Consider the following 21,750-nt stretch of genomic DNA (forward strand, 5'->3'; position numbering starts at 1 on the left):
TGAATCCTGCCATACCCTTCATGGCGTCTGTCCTCACTGCCGCCCTGGCAAGCAGGCACCATAGTCCCATCCCGCAGCTGTAGAAGCTGAGCCCATGGCTGAAATAGGCCCCCCTCTCCACGTGGTGTTCCCTCTCCTGCAGCATAGGGCAGCAGGGTTGACAGATGGCTGTTCCAGGGGACCTAGGATGAAGCCTCACAGGCCCTGCCTTCCTTCTGGGATTCCTGGTATGTCTGTCTCCCCCACTGAACAGGGCTCTCTGGACCCTCTTCCACCCTGGCTCTCTACCAGAGAGAGTGCTGGATCAGACAAACTCACTTGCTGTGTGACCCTGGGAGAGCCAGTCAACCTCTCTGAGCCTCAGCATCCTCATTACCTATTCTCCCCAGCAGGGTGCTTCCTGCCCTGGCTTGGTCCCATTTCCCCTAAACTCTGCCACACCATGACCTCCTGATAGCTCTTGGGGTTTGGGAAGAGGTGCTTCACTAGTCTCATGGTACATCTGGTGCCCCTTGAGGCCCATGCACTTACACACGCCATGATGTTTCCTGGCCCCAGGCTGTGCTTTCCCATTTTCCTCCACTGCACAGAGTTCCGCCTCCACCTGGGGAACTCCTACTCATTCTTCCAAGACCAGCTCAAATGGTGCTCCTGGGAGCCTCCCCAAGGAGAAGCAGCATTCTCCCTAGGCTGTCTGCCACAGAGCTGGGTCCCCATCCTTCTGGAAGAAAGCCCTGTGGCCGAGCTCCAGGAGACATGTGGGGCGGGCAGAGGAGACAGGCTCTGGATTCAGACCCACCTGGGATCAGATGCGGGCGTTCCCACATGCCAGCTGGTGACCCTGGGCCTCATCATTGGTAGCAGGCCACACTGCATCGCTGACCTGTGTGTGTGTGTGTGTGTGTGTGTGTGTGTGTGTGTGTGTGTTGGGGGTTGGGGTTCTGCTGAAAAGGTGCTATGTGCACCGAGTGAAACTTACAAACTGTACAGAAGGAGACGGGACAAAGCAAACCTTCTCTTCTCCCCAGCTCCTCTCCCAGAGAGCACCATGGGCATCAGCTTTGGGAAGCTGTCCTTGCCTGGAGAAGCACATGCATAATATCCCTGCCTTTCTTATTTTTAAAGCCCTCTGCGGGTTGCACAGCAGACATCTGTAGCTCCATTTGTCTTCCTGTTGCAGAGGAATCTGGTCCTTGGGCCCCTGAGGCATGTCATAGCCCTCCTCCCCACATTCCAGGAAAGCCCTACCACATACATGTGAGACCTGAGCATCATCCCCATGGCCCTTCCCTCATACCTGTAGTGTCTCCCACGCAATGCCCTGGAGAACTTTCTAGAATGCAAGGCTCTCCTGCTTGAGCCCTTCTGGGCAGCCTCACTCCTGAAGGAAAATGTCCAGACCACCTGGTCTGATGCCTAAAGCCCTCCTGCCCCATGATGGGCACTGAGCACACATCTTGGGTTGGGCCTTTCCAGGGCCGGGGGTGCCTCTGGTCCATCGCTGAGTCCCCAGACCTGGTTCCAGGATGTCTGCTGGGTTGACATAAACCACACAGAGCTGTAGGTGGCCGGCTTTTCTAGAAGTGTGCACTGCAGAAGGGAGCCTGGGATGTTCCCTTGGCTTGGACCCCACAGGGGGAGTCTCCTGTTGCTGGCTGTCTCTGAAAGCATTCCAATGGCCAGACCTCGCTGTCTCTTCTTGAGAGTGACCTTGGGCCTCCCATCTCCCGGGAGGGATTCTGCTCTCTTTCAACTCCGAGATTATTCCTGGTGGTCCCCAAGGCCTCTCTCTGGTGTGTGAGAAAGCCTAGAAGTGGCAAAACCCCATTTTCCTTCCTACGGCCCTGCCTCTATCTGGGATCACAGAGCTCCTGGTTCCCAGGACTTAGAGTTTTCAAAAGAAGCCAATGAATTTTGTAGTTTCTGATAAATAAAAGCAGAGGGTGTGGCCTGAGCTGTGCTCTTGGAAATGTCCACCATGCGGCTCAAGGGAAGCTGTTCCCATTCCCCAGGAACCCAAGATTGGAGCTGCGGGTGGTTGGATCTGATGCTGACCAGATTCCCGGGGCAAACACAGAAACCCATGTGTGCACATTTGTAGGGCAGACGGTGCCAGCCGTCCCTGGGGATGGAGCTGACCCACAACCATGGCCCTGGTCTGTGCAGGTGGCTCTGGGCTCATCTCTGATGACATCTAGGCAACAAAGCTCTGCTCAGATCCCTGAATTCCCTGTCTGGGGAAATAGCTGACCCTTAGAGAGGCTGCTGGGTGACCAGCAGTCACTGGGAGTCACTGAGAAGGGGCCTCAGTGGGGCAGAGGAAGGAAACAGTCTGGCTTTGGAGCCAGATGGACCTGCCTGGCTTGGGGAAGTGAACTGATCCCTCTTATCCTGGGGAAGGTTGGGCCCTGGTCTGTGAACCCCCAGAGGACAGGCCCTGCCCGTAGCTACCCTTGCTCAAACTGGTACTGCCTTGCTCAAACTGGTATCAGAGAAACTGTCCTGCAGAGTGTGTTAAGAGGCTTGCCTGGGGAAGAGGTTCGCTGGTCAAGTAAGTTTGAGAAACACTGGGTTACATGCTGTGAAATAGGTTTCTTTCCTGCAAGACTTGTCTGAACTATCATTCTGCCCATGGGTCTCCGGGAGGGCAGTGTTCCCAGCCTCACTGGGAGGCTGTGTGGACCATCTATGAACTGGGCATTTCCATGGGCTGGAGAAAAGCCCAAGCCTAGCTCTGGGTGCTCTTAGGAGAGGAGAAACACTGCAGGGATGGGTGAGGGGTTGGACTGAAGGAAGCCAAGGACAAGCATGGGCTGGAGGGCATGGTCAGGCTGGACTACGGTGGGGCAGGATCCAGGCTGAGTGTCCTAGCCGACAGCAAGCCAGTTTTGCACAGCAGAGGGCCATCTGGGGAGCTGAGAAGTCTGGAACAGCAGAGCCCCAGCCTGGGTGGAGGCACACCCTTGGTGGCGGGGGTCCTATTCCATCAGGGCAGCCCTCCCCTGCCGCAGACTGTGGGCGTCTCCCACAAGAGGAGTGGGAAGGAAGGCACTTGGGGCAGCCCACGAGTGAAACCCTCTCTCCGAACCTCAGCTTCCACAGAACAGGTGATCCTGAGGGCCAGACTCCAGAGCACTGCACCCACAGGCACTCAGTTCCCTCCAGCTCCCTCTCCCTCCTGATCAAAGCCATGGAATTCACCAGAGGTTTTCAACACCTTCTGCCCTCCACGAAACCCCACAGCTGTTTACAAGGCTCAGCTCTGCTTTAAACCACTCTTGCCCCAGGCAGATCAGCAGAGCTCCGGCACACTTTCCGGATGCGTGAGGGGCAAACAAAAACCCTGGGCGGTGTGCGGGCTTGGCTCCTTGCTGCACTCAGAGGCCTGAGAGTCCCGGAGCCTCAGTTTCCTCATCTGTAAAATGGAGAGCATGTCCTCCTCTCAGATGACAAGTTCAAGATGAGTCCCAGGTCTGTCTCCTCTCCCCTCCTCCTCTCCCAGACCCACCAAAGATACGAGACCCTGTAGGTGAGCTGACACGGAGGTGGGGTCTGCATTGGCTCTTGGAGGGGCAGTCCTGCGGAGTGACCTTGTGTGGTCCTCTGACTCAATGGCAGACCGTGGGACTCTGGCTGTGCCTTGGTGGGTCTGCTCCCTCCCACACTGAATAGATTTCCTAAGCAGGGTTCTACAGAGTCATCTTTTGAGAAAAATGAACAAGAGTGGCAAAGGAGGGAAGGTTTCTTAGTGAAATAAGTTTGGGATGTGGAGTCTGCTGGGCTCCATAACCGGTGCCTCGATGTGCATCGGCCCCGGGGGGAACCCTGAAGCAAAGGCTGCTGTTTACCCCACACTGGGGACTGGCTCTGTTCTTCTCCATTAGCTGTGCCTCAGGACCCCCAACGTGCGAGAGTTCTCTGCTGAGCTGACCCCAAATCACTACACCGGCGTGTTTAGATGCAGACAAGGAGTAAATGCTCAGACTGGCTGGGGCTGGGTGTCCTTCTCGCTTGCTGGTTGTAATTCATGCGGATGGCTCCCGTCAGGGAACGGAGCCTCCAAATTGCACCAGGATGGGGCCCCTGGATGAGGGGGCTTACCAGGATTATCAGTCCAGGGACCAGTAATTATGGCCCAGATGTTGACAATTCATCAAATTACAAGGCTGTTGGGGCCTGGGGTCCTCAGCCTGGGACATGCACATTCCTGTGTGAAGGCTCCCTCATTAGAGTGGGTGGGCAGACCCCTCGGGGCAGGTCAAATGTGGTTCTGATTTCTCAGACCAGGCTCCTCACACACATGGACCAAGGCAAGACTGTCCAGGTTTAGCAATTTCCCAGACTTGAATTCCACCCTAGGGAAAGAGAGGACCCTCACTTCTTGGGTCCAGCCTGGCTGGTGCCCTGGTGCAGGCACACGGTTCCTCCCCGGGGACCTCTTCCCGGGATTTGGGGCATTCTGTAGAGTCACCAATAAATTGCATCCCAAGCCAGCAAGCCATGAAGACTCCAGCTGGGTAGGGTTCTGGGAACCTGCTGAGGTTAGGGGCTTGCACAAGCTGCCACCCCCCCCGCCCCTACTCTTGGTCTGTATGGTGAAGCACTGGCCTACAGCCAGCTTTGGCTTGGTGTGTATAGTTAAAACACCAAAACTAAAACTGAAACCAAACTCACTGAATTAGTTGCAACATTTAAAAATGGTGACATTTCACATCAACATCCAGAGTTTGTACTTTTCTAGAAAAAGTGAAAGGTGGTACACCCTGGGGTCTGCGTGCCTGGCATAATCGGCTGAGTCAAGTGCTCGTGGAGGGCCACAGGCTCTGCCCTGCCCTAGTGCTCCCCACCGGGCCCACTGCCCCGTCCAGATAACCTGTCAGTTCTGCAGAGGCATCTAGGTTGGTAACCCTCAGCTTAGAAAATCTCCCGGGTTGGGGCGTCTGGGTGGCTCAGTTGGTTAAGCGTCTGACTCTGGATTTCGGCTCAGGTCATGATCTCACGGTTTGTGAGTTGGAGCCTCATGTGGGGCTCTGTGCTGACAACTCGCAGCCTGCTTGCAATTCTCTCTCACCCTCCCTCTCTCTTTCTCAAAATAAAGAAATAAACTTAAAAAAAAAAAAAAAAGAAAATCTTCTGGGTCCCTTTCAGCTCTACGATTCCGTGAGGCCGGGAAGCCAGCTGGCTTCTATTTTGGGGAGAGGGCATGCTCAGTATATCCTGTGCACACTGGAAGCAATTATACATATGTCCATATTATATACATCATGGCTGGGAGAGGTGGTGCTATGCCTTTGAACCGATCCCCAAATACCTGCTTAAATTACACATTTGCCAGTTTCATGATTACCCTGTCAGGTAGCAGGAAAAATCGTTCCTAGGTGGGGTGAAGGGAGTCAAGAGCCCTGACTCCCAGTGCATGTGGGACAATGGAAGATGGCCAGTGAGTTGGGCTGTGTCCATCTGAGAGGCCTCTGGCCTCCTGTCTCCGGCTCAGGCACTCTCAGTACTACTCTTATGGAAGGCACTGGAAGTAGTAGACAGGTAGGGGCACCCATTTTGGTGGCAGACAGTGCTGGGGCGGGGATCTAGTGGGACCGAGCGGTCGACTAGATGATGATGGTCGGAGTGTGGCTTGAACTGCATGACGGAGATGGTCTAAGGGAGGCAGAAGGTACAACAGAGAAACCAGGAGACAGAATGCCAGAGACAGCTCACAGCAGACACTGAGGGATCCCTGGTGTCCTGGCCAGGCCCAGGCCACACCCTGCTCTGCCCTCCTGCTCCTCAGCCTAAGTCTGCTGGGCCATCTGTCTGCTTCCTCCCAGCGTCGCTCAGGTTTGACTTTCCAGCCTCTCTGGTCGTCACCCCATGGTCTGTGGGATGGGCCCTCCACAGTTTCCAGAGAACACAATTATCACCCACTGGGAATGAACTGCTGGGGACCCTTAAGAATCCAGAGGTTTTGTGCAAAATTTGGAGCTCTAACTTCTCTTGAAATATTGGAAGCTGTGATAATGATCAGCGTGCATGGGCCGAACGGGGTAGGGGGGCCCTTTAAGTGGGTGTGTGCCCCTCCACCCCCCCCCCCCCCCCCGCTAGCCCACATAAGGAAGGCATCAGTGAATGCGTGAGCCTGCATTTCTAGCTCTGAACCAGTTCTCCAAACTGCAGACCTCTCTCTAGTCCCCCACCTGCCCCTGCCTAGGACTTGGCCTCTCTCCCACACCAGCCTCCACCAGCCTCCCTGGCTCCGCTCCTCATGCCCAGCCTTCCTGCATGGCAAAGGAGCGGGATGTCCTTGCTACGTCCCCTCCCTGAAGACCTTGGAGCCAGCTGCCTAACTCCCCGAAGCCCAGCCTGTTTCCTCCTCTGGAAAGGAGGGGTGTGGTGTAGATGGAATGGCCACCCAAATGTGACAGTGCCCTGCCCGGAGCTTGGTGTACAGAGGGTGCCAGAGGAAAGTGGTTTAATGAACGACTGGAGTGCCCTGGGCAGTTCTGGGGGCAAGAACTAAGGAAATGGGGTGGAGCTAAAAGCTAAAAACCCCTTGCCTTATTATTCCCATTTCACAGGCGAGGAAACTGAAGCTTAGGGGAGGCCGGCATGGTCACGAGCCTGAATCCTGTGTGCTTCCCACCTCACCATCCCCCTCTGGCGTTAGCAGTGCCTGGCAAGTACCCCCAAAGCCAGCCTCCCCAAGCTGTCCCCATCCTGTCCCCAAAGAGGCCCTATTGGTGGAACAGCCCCCTTGTGGGAAGACCAACCTCTCCTTAGACGCCCTTTCTGAGAAGTGGGTGTGCCACCATTGCACATCTCCAGTGACGGGGAACTCACTGCTTCCCGGGCAGCCTGATGGGTTTGCCAAGTTTTTGTGTACGTCCCATCCTTCCCAGGTTGGATGCCATTGCCAATTCCCTCCACCTTGCAGCCCCTGGGGAGGCAGCCAACCAGCTCAAAGGTGCTGGGTGCTTCAGGGTCACTGGCCTCTTGAGCTTTCCTCCCACCCCACCCCCCTTTCCCCTGCCAGCCTCGCTTGTTCTCTGTTCTCTGTGTCCTCTCTCTGGCCACTCCTCTGCCACTCCCTTTGTGAGAGAACCTCCTTGTCTTCTGACCTTGGCTCACACCTCCCTTCCTCAGGGCAGCACCCCTGACCCCCACCAGGCCAGCCTCGGATTGTAGGTGGTCACAGTAACCCGTACCTTCCCAGCCCTGACCACGGCGCACAGTGAGGTTGGAATCCCCATGCGCTTTGAGTCTCTCTCCCAGTCAACCACAACCCCATCTAGGAGGGACCCCCTGGATGTTTGTGTTGCCATTCCATCCCAAGTGTCAAACACAGTCTTTCGTACGTAGTGAGAACACAATATATAGTTGTTGAAAGAACCAAATGTCAAGTGGATGCCTCTAGGAATGATCAGTTTCCCACTGGCTCCGGTGCCAGAACCTGGGATCACACCAGAGGGCGCTCTTGACCTGCTGAAGGCTGCCCTGGGTACCTGAGGACTCCTGTCCTCTGGCCACAGCCAGGGTGTTGTGCACTGGGGACACTGGCCCGAGAGGAGTTCCTTCAGCCTCGGGGGCTCCTCCTGCTGAGGTCAGTGACCATCACGGTGGCAGGAACTGTCACTCACTGGACCTAGCTTGTGTGCCCAGCACTATGGCTCTGGTGAGGTCATCTACCCGGCTGCCCTGATAGCCAAAGACAGGTTAGGGATGTGACTGAGACCACATGGTCTATGGAGTACCAAAGCCCATTCTCTTTCCATCGCATGAGCAAGACACGGTCCAGTCCCTGATTTCAGATTTCAGGAGGAGATGGCTGGACCACCTTTGTACCCAAATAACTGCCTTCTCTCAATTTATTTCCTTGGAAGGCCTGAGTTTGCCTCGGTGACCTGGTGCAGGTCTGCCAACAAGCTCTTCTGTACAAGGCAGAGAAGTGCTTTGCTGCTTTGGGGATACTGGGAAGAGGTTCAGCCAGCAATCAGCCTGGAGAGTGGCCCTCTGCAAAGGTGTCACCACAGGTACACCCCGCAAAGGGCCCCCTGCCACCCCCCACCCCACAGGACTATCTGCTAAGTGCTTTCCAGAGCTGAACTTGGGGAGAAGGTTGATTATCTAGCGCTGGGGGCTCTTGGCTACTGCCAGGAAGACGCAAAAAGCTTCAGAGGGTAAGCAAGGCATCTGGGAACCCCACATGAGATGATCGAAAGGACTCTGGGGACACAGTGTGAGCCTGAGGCCACGGCCTGAGTCAAGGAGCACCTACCCTGGGCTGGTGCAGGACCCTGTGGAGGAAATCCCAGGGAGGTGTCCCTTTCCCTCGGGCCCAGCTGTGTCTCCCTGAGGTTCCAATCTGGGGGCCATTATTGGGGGCTCAAGAAGCCTCCTTTCATCCCATCCCTGCTCAACCCGGAATGTGGGGAGCTGGGGAGCATCACTGCAGGGGGCAGATGAAAATGAGATGTAGGTTGTCGAAATCTAAAAACAGATGAATTTGGAATATTACAGATGAATCATTTAACTAATTACATTTTTACAATCAAAGCTGTTTTTGAACTTGGAGAGTGCAAGAAAGCATATGAATGTGTGGTGCTCTGTGGCCCACCCCCCCTTTTTTTTTTGTTCACTTGATTAATTCCACACGGTCCAACAGAGGTTTTCATTTCAAAATTGGTCCCAGGCTGAGACCCTGTCTCATATGCTACATTTCAGCTCAGAGCTATGCTTTCCCTGGGACCTAGGCTGTCGATGCATCCATTGCTGATTCTGGAGACACAGGGCAAATCCTGCCCACCGCCCCCAGCCCCAGTCTCCAGAGCACTTTGTCTGATGGGTCCTGGGTGGTCCTGGGGGAGGGGGAGGGGATGGGGCTCTGCAGAGTGAAGGCGCTGTGGTCCTGGTCCTTCACCTGTCACCTGGCCTGCAATGCCTGCCACCTCTCATTTCTGACACCTGTCCTCTTTCCCTCCATCCTTGCTGGGGCAGTCTTGATTCATGCATCGTCTGCGAATTATTGCCACCGCCTCCTATCTGGGCCCCCTTCCTCCAGTTTCTGTCCTGTAGTCAGGGAGGTCTCTCTAGTATAGACACCTGTCCACATCACTAGGGGCTTCTGTGGCCTCCGAACTCTGCTGCTGGGTGGATGGGGGCCCTGCACTCAGCTTCAGGCCCCCAGAGTCACTGGCCAGGGGACCAGGACCACATTGCATGCCCCTTGCCCCCCACGTCAATAGTGTCCACGTTTTCACCAGGCCAAGCCTCACACTTCGCCAATGTGGACACTGGGGCTCAGAAGGCCTGAGAGATTGCCGGAGCAGGGGTGGGGTCTCCATCACCATAGTTCCCTGGCTGGGCCCCTGCTCTATTCAGCTGCCTCCTGGCCGGGGAAACAGAATTGCACATTTCATCAGGAGGGGATGCTTTTCTTCCTAATTTCTAACAGTAGCTATGAGACGGACCTATGAGTGAGGAATAGGAAGGAACGTGCACTGAAGAAATGGATTCCTGTCTTTAAGTTAGACGTGGTTTTCCATTTTGTTTTTTAGGGAGAGCAGGAAAGGGTCTTAACAATCTGATAATGGGGGTGGAATGGAGCATGAGCTCCAGGGCCGGATAAAAGCAAGGGGTGAGGATGAGAAACAGAACATTGACTCCAAGTACCTGTTTCCCTGAGTGGTAAGAGAAGAAGGACCCTCCTGCCCATGTGCAGACAGTCCTGAGCCCCCAACTGCTGCTGTGACCTGCTTCCTGATAGGATGGGTAGAGTGACAGAGGAGTCCCCAGCCTGTGTGCTAAGCCAGGTTTTGTCTTGCGGGTGGGCCTTGGGTCTCAGCCAAGTGCTGTTAGCCTCTGAGCTCAGCTTCCTCATCTGTCAAGTAGGGAGGAGACCATCGACCTCCCAGGGTGAGAGCAAATGGTCAGAAAGTACACTTGCTTCCCTGGCCTGTTGGAGGGGCTTGGATGGGGGCGGGGTGGGAGTTGACCGTCTTTTCTCCCCTCAGGAGGGGGGAACTCTCTGAGCCCTTGGCAAGGCAGCTTGTGGTTTCTATAAACACTAAGCCAAGTTTCCGTGGCCTCCGGCCTCAGTCAGTCTGTTATCCTACAAGATGCTACTCCGCACAGCTCTGGAGATCTCTCTGGCGTCACGGTCCACTGTTTCCCTCTCATTTGCCTGCTTGTGACCTTGCCAAGGTCGTCCCAACCTCATGACTGCATGCACTTGCTTTTTTCCTCCAGGAACACTTGCCCCACAAGATCTCTGCATCTTTTTCACCATTTAAGTCTCAGCTCAAATGCCATCTTCCCCAAGGGACTTCTGATGATTTCATCTCAGCTATACACACCCAGGTAGGTACCTGGTGGGCACTCTCAATACGTCCCTGCCTTATTCTCTTCCTAGCACATTTCCTGTCTGTTGGTGTATTGGTTTCCTGGTTTATTGTTTGTCTCCCCTTGTCTCTCTTGTTCAGTGCTGGTCCAAGGACCCAGGAAAGCATCTGGCACAGAGTCATTGACCGACGGTTTAGTGGGCACGCTCCCCCACCCTAGCCTCGCTGGAATTCATCATCTCCATGCAACTCTAGCCTCACAACCTGGCGCTGTCCTCATACATTCAAATACATGGAACTTAAGCTCTGTAACATATACCCAAAACACATTTTTGAGAAATGTTTAAGTTGCACTCGGAAGGTGTAAAGCAATCCAGAAAGTCACAAAACCTCAATGTTAAGAGTCAAAAAACCCAAAACACCAAAGAGGAAGAGTTTTGATGCTGTAATTAGCAGATGGTGAGAGTCTGATGTTTTCTGTGCAAAAGTCAAGGTGTGAGCAAGATTGAGCCTTGCATGACAAGGCTTTTGCATCTTGGACAGAAGCCACGGTTTGGAGAGAAAAAAAGGCTTGTGATAAGAAATACCCAGGAAGTCACAGTGACCCCTAACTGTTCCTTTCTCTCTGTCCCATGGCAAACTGGTTGTGTAGGTCCCCTTCCCCCCACATCTCTCCAAAGACTATGACTGATCTGATTCATCTCTGTGCCACCCCAGTACCCAGCACAGGGTATGACACCTTCCAGATTCACTGAACAGAGTCAAGCCTCCTATGTATGAGATGTCAAAAGTCACTTTATTAACATAAATGCTTGTTACTATCCCAAAATGCAAGGAGAGTGAAGTGCCTAGGGCTCCTCTGTGGGGCCCACCTTTGACTCACAATGTTCAAAGCTCAGAATTCCTCCTAGGCTGCTGATTCCATGATGTCCCTGGACCAACTGGGATCTGGAAGCTCTCAAAAATGTTGATTTCCTCCTTAAACTATACCTGCAATTCTAAGCTCTACCACCAGGTGGCAGTTAGGTCTATGCAAACTTTATTAAACCTAGTTTAATCTCAAAGACTACAGGTACTGCTCATTAAAATATACCCTAAATTAAAACAGGATACATATATGCACATTTTTTTCAACTTATAATATTTGCATAGATTTAAAAGTATGATAATACCCACAGTTGGCCAGGGTTTGGGGAAATATGCAACATTTGTAAGCTGTTGGTGGGAATGTAAATTAGAAGAGCCTCCAGGGGGGCCAATCTGGCAATACACATCAAAAGCCTTCAACATGTGCAAACCCTTTGGTCCAGCAATTCAACTTCTAGACATTTCTCCTAAGGAGATAACCATGGAAATACGCCTAAGTTTCTTCCCAAGATGTTGACCATAGGTGTAAAAGATTGTCAAATAAACACTATAACTTGGAGACGGCTTAAAAAAATTATACAGATGATAAAATACTATGTAGCTCTTACGTTCTAGAATTCTTTTTTCTTAATTTTAAAAAATGTTTATTTTCAAGAGAGAGAGACAGAGACAGAGTGTGAGCAGAGTGGGGGTGACAGAGAGAGAGGGGAGACACAGAATCTGAAGCAGGCTCCAGACTCTAAGCTGTCAGCACAGAGCCCGACATGGGGCTTGAACTCATGAACTGCCAGATCATGACCTGATCCGAAGTCGGATGCTTAACCAACTGAGCCACCCAGGCGCCCCTAGAATTCTTAAGGATGTGGATATACCATCTTAAGGATGCTATATTAAGTAGGAAAAAAAAAAAAAAAAACGAGGCTCCCTCCAAAGAAGTATGTTCAGTAATCCCATTTTTAGACTAATAAACGTAAATACAAACTCACACATAACAAATACTGAAAGGACAACCACCAAAATATTGAGAAGACTAATCTGTGGGTGGTAGGATTACGGATGATCGTTTTTTCCTTTTTTGTGCTTTTCTCTATTTTGGGACAGTTTTATAATAAACATACTTCTGTTGTCAGCAGGGAGCTATTAACGAACTCTCCCAGCAGCAGGGACAGGCTGGCCTCTGTGTAAGGGGGCTGTGCACAAAGTGACCCTGGGCCCTTATCAGTCCACAACCTGCCCCACAGTCCTGTGCCTTGGTTCCTATGCCCCAGTCTCCTGACCTCAGCTCTTAGGTCCACATATGGTCCTGGTTTCAGCTGGTCTCACTCAGGGGGAGGGGCCAGCCTCGAGTAATCCAGAACACACAGCCAGCATGCTCTCCACCATGACCCTCCTGCCTGATATTTTTCTTGCTCTTACTTCCCTTTAGGAAGTGACATGTTTTTAACACAAAAAAAGATCCCCCCTGAGGCTGGTCCCGAAGTTTACTGAACTGGAGAAAAACACCTTTTCTTAAAACTGACTGTTTTCAAAGCCATTTTCCATACACTGCCAGTGTATGTTGGTGGATTAGAATGATTTCCTAAGCTGGGCTTTCCTTCTCTTGAGGCTCTCCTTGGTGAGGAAAGATGGTGACATTACGGAGGGTCTGTCGTATGCCACATTGCATGGACGCTGCATTCGTTACCCTATTTTAATATTCCAACTCTGTACGTATCATCTCCACAGATGCTCAGAGGCCAAGTACCTGCCCGAGGCCACAGGGCTGAGCCAGCATCCTGAGTTGGGTCTGAATGACTTCAAGCTTGTGGATACTCAGTACACAAATTGCCTCTTAGGTGGCCCGGGTCCCTCCAGCTGTGGCAGTCACTCTAACCTCTGGGATGACCATGTGGAACCCTCCATAAGCACACCCCAGGCTGGGAGCCAGGCCCTCCACAGGCCAAGAGATCTGAATTTCAGGCCAAAACACAGGGGCCCCTCGAGCCTACAGGAGGCCCTCCCACCCACCTCCTGCCTGCACAGGCGTGCTTTCTCTCCTACAGAAGAAGAGAGGCAGGGTGTCACCTCTATCTTGTGGGCCTCATGGAAGGGACTGCCCAAACGGTACCACCAGAACAAGGCTGCTCGGGGGCACCTGGGTGGCTCAGTTGGTTAAGCATCTGACTCTTGATTTTAGCTCAGATCATGATCTCATGGTTCATGAATTTGAGCCCTGCATTGGGCTCCGTGTTGACATCGTGGAGCCTGCTTGGGATTCTCTCACTCCCTCTCTCTCTGCCCCTCCCCTGCATTCTCTCTTTCTCTTGAAAAAATAAAAAAAAAAGAACAAGGGTGTGTGGAGGAACACAGCTGGAATGAGCTGGCTCCAGGTGCTGAAAGCATGATTACCCTGGACGCAGCAGCAGGCAGGGCCAGCCCAGCCAGGGAAGTTGTTCATATCTGTATGGAAAGGGCGGTGTGCATTCAAACCGCCATCAGGTGACCTCAGGAAAAGGGGCGCCCCGGCCCTGTGCACTCATGGGTATGTTACCAGAGATTTTGACAGGGTCCCCTTACCCTTCACCTGGACCGACCAGGCAGTGGGGAAGGATAGCTGGGCCCTAATCTACTTTCTTCCCAGGAAGCTCAGAACTTAACACACTACAAGCACACTCATCCCCTGGCTTCCCCTCCCCCAATTCACAGAGTCCCATCTCTGGCCCAGGCTGGGTACCAAGTCCCTCCTCACATGCTAACCCTCAGGCTTAATTCCCTGGCAGCCCTATAACAGCCCCAGTCACCTGTCCACCTTTGGTGTCTGGAGGCTCCAGGCATGACCTCACTTCACCTGAACCTCACCACCCTCTTCACAGGGAGGGAAAGGGAGACTTAGATCAGCAAGTGGTAAAGATGGAATTCAAACCCCGGCTCCACCTGGACCTGGTGGCTGGTCTGGAACTCCTGTCCTTTACCTGGAAAAATGCATCAACCAAAATCTTCTCTTATGCCAGGGAGAAGGGAGTCAGGGAGTCACCCTGTGCTCAGAGGGCCAATAAGGGGGGAAGAGGGACAAAACCCATTGACCCAGCCACTACCCGCTCTCCTTGAGATGCCCAGCTAGGAGGCACTATAAGCCCAGGTCTGCCAGGACTACTCTCCACAGCCTCCTGGGAAGGTGGTTCCTGCAGGACTGGGGGAGCTCCCCCCGGGGAGCCCCCCCCCCCCGGGGAGCCCCCCCCCCCCGGGGAGCCCCCCCCCCCTTCCATCATGAGCCCATCCAGACTCTGGCCAGATCTGGTCATTACTGAGGCCTCTGAATCAACCAACATTCTCCTCTGTGCACCTTCCTGACCTGAAGGCACAGAACAACTCTGTCGCCCAACCGTATGGTCCCGCCATGCTCTCCTTCCACCAGGTCACCCCCCTGCTCTGATACATCAGGACTTCTGGATGCCATGGCTGTGGTCCTTAACCTCTCTGAGCAGGACTGGACGACCACACAGCTACATCAAATTTTGCTTTTCATGCAGCACTCACCCAGCCTGGGCAGGGCACGTTGACTGCAAGTATAAGCCAACTTCTAGGTTTAATTCAAAAGATCTGAGAAGGCGATGACACCACAAAGACCAAACTGGAATCAAGCAGTCTCCCGTTCCTGAGTGCTGACGAGACTCGGTGGGCTGGGAAGGACAGCCCCCTGCCAACTGGGAAGAGGCTGGCAGCCAAGCCAGCCAGGGGGAGGGAGACGGGGCGGAGCGGGGCGGGGAAGGGGCACTCCACAGCCAAGGGCTGGACCCTCGGTGCAGGGCTGATGGTCTGGGAAGCAAGAGCATTGGGGGGCGATCCAGGATGCCAAGGAGGCTCCTTCTTGAGCCTCTCTGCTTTGCCTGCAGGATGGCTGGAGCAGCGGACAGTTCCCACCAGGCCAGCCCTGCAGGTCTGCACATCCCTCACCTTCCTTCTCAGAGCTAACGCTAATCCCCTCCAAAGAGAGACCTCAGCCACTGAAAGCAGAAGAGGGGGAGGGGGCAGGAGCGCAGACAGAGTTAAATAAAGGCTCAGAGGAAGAAGATCAGCTTGAGAGAAAAGGGCACAAAGAGCAAAAAATAAATGGCAAATTACCGGGTAGCCATCTCGTCCTGATTGCCCCTGTGGTAATTAATACGTCATTAATAATCAGACTTTCAGCAGAAAACCATATGGCAACACTTATAACTCAATCAGGGCCCCCGATCCCCCCACGTTGTGCGGGGTTTGCAGCAAAGGCTGATGGTTGGTAATGACTCCTGGGGGGGGGGGGACGCGCTCGGGGCTCCAGCGGGTCTGGGAGACGGAGCACCCATTTCCTGCCTCTTGGAGCCAGGCTGGAAGGGCCACCAGGGCACACACCCACACGATTCAGGAGGGGCACATGGTGAGGACCACACGGGGATGTGGGATTCTGAAGGGTGGTGTCACAACCACCATGGAAAATGCTCCCTAAATCGGGACTAAAGGGCAGAAATGGCTCTTCCTGCCTGTCGCCACTGGGAGGGAGTAGACTGGAGGAAGACAGCCTTAGAAGCCACAGATATGGGAGGGTGGGGAGTGGCATTTATTGCTACTGGATGCCCCTACCGGCTCAGAGCACTGACTGTCTGGCCTGTGTCCCACACATCAGCATCCATCTCAGGCTGCAGCTTGAGATTTCTGCATTTGTTGAATACATTTAATAGTTTAACAGCCAAGTCAAAAAAAAAAAAAAAAAAAGAAAAGAAAAAAGAATCAGTCCACTGCCCTCTGCATTACGCACTTTAGCAAGTTCGCACAGGCTAGCCTCATGTGACAGCCAGGAATGACTCAACAGGGAGAAACTGCTCGTGGCCAATAAATCTACACATTTCTTGCTGGCTCGCTTTCTGGCTCAGCGTGGTGCTGCTACATGCATGGAGAAGCCCAGATTCCGAAGGGTGCCGATTGGGATGTGAATCATGGTAAGTGGAAGTCAAAAATAAAACTGATCATCCGAAAGGAATTCCTTTAGAAGGTTCATTTTGGCTCAGTGTGCTCCTTGAATTGATTCGTCAGGATTCACTGGGCTCTGAAAAACCACCAAGATGAATCAAAGGCACACTAGTCACGTGTCTTGGAGGAGGACAGGGATTTCCGGGGCGCTGACCACCACCCACCCCTGCTCTCGTTGCTGCCCCCTGGCGGCCGGCCCCCCTCCCGCGCATCCTCCTCGGACCCAACACCCTCCCTGGCCAGCGGTGCTGGGCAGGGTTCAGCTGCCGGATCCAGAGGGTCAAACACATTGTGGCAAGTCAGGAAAATGGACCCCATTCTTCCTGGCATCTCTGCCTGACTCTGGAGCCCTTTGTGCCAAAGCATGTGAGACAAAAACATTTAAATGGATTAAATGCCGTGGAGCATTTAGAAAGTAGGGGCATGGTGCTTGCATTTCTGTGCACCAAGTGGAGCCAGAGACTCCGAGAGGAGCAGTCAGGATCGTGTCAGCTCTCTTGGAGGGCAAAACGGTCACAGAATGCTTCACAAGGCAAGTCAAACCCACAGAATTCTGTGCTTGTATTTGTCTACAAATTATAAAAAAAATATGGCCCCTGTCCGGGACTAAGTTTTCTTTTTTTTTTAAAGGACACAACACATCTAACTAAAAAACTTATTTTCATGAAATAGCTACAGAAGAGAATGAAATGTCTTATCTTTCAGGAGCAGAGAGCATAATCCAGGACACTTACAGGAGGACCTGCAAAACACAAGCAGAGAAGCCCCAGTCAGCGTCAAAGGGAGAGAGGGTCCCCTTGGCCAGGCCGGCTCCTCCCTCAGCCAGCTGCTGGCCACCCCTCCTTGCAAGCCTTCACAGGTCCCAAAGCTAAGGGGCAGGGCAGAGGGGGCGCCTTTGCCCTCGCAGGGGCAGGGCTGGGCGTGTGGGTGGCAATGACATCCTGCATGCATTGGTTCATGCAAACATTTCACAAGGTTGCTGTTGATCCGCTGCTGGGGGCCCACCCGGGTCGGGTTTTGGCAAGCCAGGTAGGAGTCAGACCTGTTCCTGCTTGAAGAACCAATTTTGGTGCTCACCTGGGGTCAGTTCATTTCTATTGAAGGGGAGAGACGTGTGGGGGGAGAAAACATTTGGGGCAGAGGGAACACAGCGCTCCGAAGGGTTACACGTATGTGTGTGGCTGAGCGGACACGCAGGGGGTACCCGTGGTTCAGCCCTGGGGTTAGGGGCGCCGGGTCTGGGTGTGCTTGGGGAAGCCGAAGGGGCTGAGTCCAGAAGACTCCAGAAAGGCTGAGTGCAGCACGCTGAGACCAGTCTTACGGCAGATGAGGGCTCCTGGAGAATGTTCGTGAAACCCCAGGTGTCTTCACCTCATGGTGTGCAGACCACACTGCATTTGACCTTTGCGAGAGGTGCAGCAAACATCCCCACTTGACAGATAGCATAGAGGCTCAGGGAGAAAGAAGTGACTTGTCCAAGGCCACACAGTTGGTTAGGAGTGGAACTCATCCCAGAAGGAGCTCTCCCAACTCCTGAACCCTACATACTTCCCACTAAAGCCATGCTGTGGCTGTGCCAGCAACTACTCTGCTTCCTGCAGACCCTGGACCTCAGTCTGGATAGCGAGGCCGGCACAGGGAGGTGACACTCGGCCCTCAGTGGGCCCATGCGTGTTTATGGATCACCACCCATGAGCCGAGTCCCTCTGGGAGAGAGTAATGGGACACACTGGTAACAGTAAGAGGCAGGATCTCAGACTCACAGAATTTTCCTTGGAAGGATAGATGCTTAAGAAAACAATCATGCGGGGAGAAGCACAGGAAGCTCCCAGCACGTATGAGGTACCCCAGCCAGGCTGGGCTGATTCAGGGCTGGAGGATAGGCTGTCCTGAAGGTGAGAGATTATCTCAGACAGGAAGGGGGAGGAGCTGTGTGACAAAGAAGGGAAGGAGGGGGCGGGGCAGAGCTCAGGGACTTGCTCGGCAGGGATCTGATTGGTAGCGGGAGACAAGGAGCACTCATGGGTCCTGTAGGGAGCAGTGGTGGGAGGGGGCAAGAGTGGAAGTTGCCCCCACGTAGGTGATGGTGGCCTGGACTCGTGTGCTGACTGTGGAGATGGAAAGAAGTGAGTCAGAAGGCACTTGTCAGTGGGGACCGATAGGACTTGCTCATCGGTTTAATGGCAGGGTGTGTGTGTGGGGGGTGCATAGGGCATAGAAAAAGGAGAGACAAGACAGAGGCTTTTGGCTTGAAAAACCGATGTGTGATGGTGCTAATACCCAAGAATGGTGTACGGGGGGCTGTGTGGCCCCTAAGTCCAGACTAGGGTGGGGCGGGGCGTTGGCCACCTGGACATCTGTACACCTGACTTCTCACCTTCTGCCAGGGACCTCGTGCCATGTTTTCCCCGGGAAAGAAAACGCTCTGGACGGATGTACTTGCACCTGTACCCAGCCTCCTGTCCGTGCCCCTGAGGTTATGTCAGAGGAGCTGACTGGCCCTACCTTCCCGGGCCCCAGCACCCACCACTGCCTTTCTCTCCCTGTTGCATCATCAGACCGACTTTCTCCAGCAGCTGCTTCCCAGCAGTTCTGGAACGGCTCCAATTCCTGTGCTCACATGCCCTCCTCTCCTCCGGCCTGGCTCTCCTCCCCCTCACTGCTGGGAAGAGGGGGTCTCCTGTCACTGCCTCTCCTTCCCTGCCTTCTACGCACCGTGTGACCCTTTGATATGGATTCCATCCCTCTCACCACCAAAATGGCTCTCACTGAGTCCCTAACCACCTGCTACCAAGGATTTCTCTTCCTCCTTCCACACTGCTGAGCCTGCCCTCCTTCTGGAAGCACTCTCTCCCTTTGGCTTCTAAAAGGTCATGTTCCTCCTGCTTCCTTGGTTGTTCAGCTGGCTCAGTCTCTCCCAGTCTCACACAGAGGCTCTGCTGAGCTCATGGCAAGGCTTTCTTCTCTTCAGTCTTCTCAGCTCATCTGTCCCTTCTCTCCTGTCTTCCCTGGGAATCTCATCCCACTCATGACTACACTAGACAGAAGTGACAGAAGTGTCCCACGTGGGCAACTCTAGCCCCAACTGTGTCTGAGAAGCCCAGACTCCCTTTGTGAGCTGTCTGCTTGTCATTTCCCCTTGAACAGTCCTCATGATTCCTCAGGCCAAGGTGCACAGACATATTCATGATATTCTGCCCACAAAAGCGCCCCTCTTCTGGTTCCTAGTCTCCGTGGATGACATTTCCTATTGCCTAGTTAGAGACCCAGACAACGAGGAGTCCCCCTCGACACACTCTCCCTCCCTGATCTACTGGGACATCCACATTCATTCCACAGACATTCACTGACCACTGCTGTTCTGGGCAGTGGGACACAGCAGTGACAATGACAAAGATCCCTGCCCTAAGGAATTTACCTTCTAGCCAGAGAGGTAGCTGAGATACCATAAGCATAACACACAAGCTCATCACCTACAAAATGGTAAGTGCTAAGGAAAGAGAGAGGCAGTGGGGTAGGGCAATGGGGAGCTGTTAGTGCCGGGGTGCAGACTGGTGTGTTCAATAGGGTGGTTGGGGTAGACATCTTTCTGAGGAGACATTTAAGCAAAGGCTTCCTGTGGATTCCTGGGAAAATGTGTACCTACCAGAGGGAACACCCAATGCAGGAGGGCACCTGGTGTGTGTATATGTGTGTGTTTTTAATTTTTTTTTTTACTTTTGAGAGAGAGAGAGAGAGAGAGCGGGCTGGGGAGGGGTAGAGAGAGAGGGGGACAGAAGATCTGAAGTGGGCTCTGTGCTGACAGCAGAGAGCCCGACATGAAGCTAGAACTCACAAACCGCGAGATCATGACCTGAGCTGAAGTCAGATGCTTAACCAACTGAGCCACCCAGGCACCCCATTGCCTGGTGTGTTTAAGGAACAGCAAGGAGGCCAAAGAGGTGACAGCAGAGGGGGAGGTGGCTTCAGGGAGGTGGTGGGTAGGGGTAGATTGGGTAGGGTCTTGTTGGCCATTTCTAGGACTTTCTCTTCTCTCTGATATGGGAGCCCCTTCAGGGCTCAGTGCAGACACAGGACGAGACCTGCCTTGTGATCCTGGTGTGAAAAGGATCACACTGTGTGGGGAGGCAAAGGTAGGATCTTGCAGTGATGCCAGGGAGGGGTGATGGTGGCTCCCAGCTGGTGGTGGCAGTGGAAGGGGTGGAAGTGGCTGGATTCTGGATCGATTCTGAAGGCAGAGTCAAGATGATTTCTCAAGACTCTGGAGAGAGGACTCAAGCGAGATGTCCCTTGAGCGACCACAGAAGTGGGGAGACTGTGGTCCAGCAGGTTTGGCAGGAAGGATCGGGAGCTCAGCCTTGTACAACCCAACAGTTAGAGGTTGCAAAGAAGAGAAGAAGGTTCTAGAAGCTGAGTGGAGAGAGTACATTGAGGAGGAGGGACTGTGTGTGTGCCTGTCACTTTGGACAGATGAGTAAAATGAAGACTGAGACCTGCCCGCTAGCTCTAGCCACACAAGGGGCTCGGGGCAGGGGGAGTCATGGGTGTGCACATCTGGCTGGAGATGGTTTGGGGAGAAGGGAGGGGAGGAATGGGGGCAGTGAAGGCTTTCAAGCAATTCAGCGGCAAAGGGGAGCGAAGGCACAGAGCACGAGCTTTGGAGACACGGGGTCCAGAGAGGGCCACTTCTTCAAGATGAGAGACACAGGACAGTATGTCTGCTTTAATGGGAGTCATCAGCAGTGAGGGGAAGATCCAACATGGTGGAGAATGGGGAATTCTGGGAGCGATGAGGGACTGTCTCCCCCCACCCCCAGGAGGCCAAACGGTTGCATTTTGGCCCATGAGACCAAGCAGGGAGGCCTAGTGTGGTGTGGCTGGGTGTGCAGCCCATGGGGGGAGGTGGAATTTTCCACAGTTGCCTCTGACTGTTCCCACTGCCAGTGAAGTAGGAAACAAGGCCATCAGCCATGAGTGATGCTGGTGGAGGAGGTGTGGGGGCCACACAACCATTAAGCTGTGGTCTGGCATTTAAAATACAAACCGGCCAGCGTGGCAGGGGGTGGGGGACAGGGTTGCGTGTGTTTCCCACCAGCCACGGTTGCTGCACAGGTGCTGGAGTGCACATGTGGGGTTCGAGCCAAATGGGGCGAGGTGGTGGGATCTGTGGGTTGGGAGATGGGTGAGATGGAAGGAATGTGGGGTCAGGGAATGAGGGAGTGGGCTGGGGTGAATTGGGGCATCATGGACGTTGCATTTACCGGTGATGCTGAGGCATTGGACAAGACCATGGGAGGGAGGGGGCGAGGTCGGCTGGAGTCCCAGCTCACCGAAGGAGGCCTGGGTGTGTGAGGGACTTCTATGTTTGCATCAGGGCTCCCTAGGAATTTACCCAGAAGTAGTGATGGAGGGAGGGCTGCAGATACAGGAGCTGAAACCCACTAACAATGAGGGGGGTGTGCAGGGGTCAGAGATGGCCTCACATATGCAGACATATCACCACCCCAGTCTCCACTCTGGGGCCAGGGTGGTGTTTTCAAGACGCAGATCTGATCATGGCACTCCCATC

General features: G+C 53.7%; 1 protein-coding gene across 1 annotated transcript in view; it reads right to left on the reverse strand.

The window, feature by feature from the left end:
• COL23A1 (collagen type XXIII alpha 1 chain) overlaps positions 1-21,750 on the reverse strand; it is a 355,860-nt gene that overhangs the window by 30,133 nt on the left and 303,977 nt on the right. Inside the window, exons 4-5 of the mRNA XM_019469645.2 lie at positions 16,916-16,923; positions 15,300-15,326 (exon numbers count right to left, since the gene is read on the reverse strand). Coding sequence (XP_019325190.2) covers positions 15,300-15,326; positions 16,916-16,923 — 35 coding nt within the window. The remainder of the gene's footprint in view (positions 1-15,299; positions 15,327-16,915; positions 16,924-21,750) is intronic.

The sequence above is a fragment of the Panthera pardus genome, unplaced genomic scaffold (genome assembly GCF_024362965.1).
Source record: "Panthera pardus isolate Hobbes unplaced genomic scaffold, ASM2436296v1 HiC_scaffold_2, whole genome shotgun sequence".
NCBI lineage: Eukaryota > Metazoa > Chordata > Mammalia > Carnivora > Felidae > Panthera > Panthera pardus.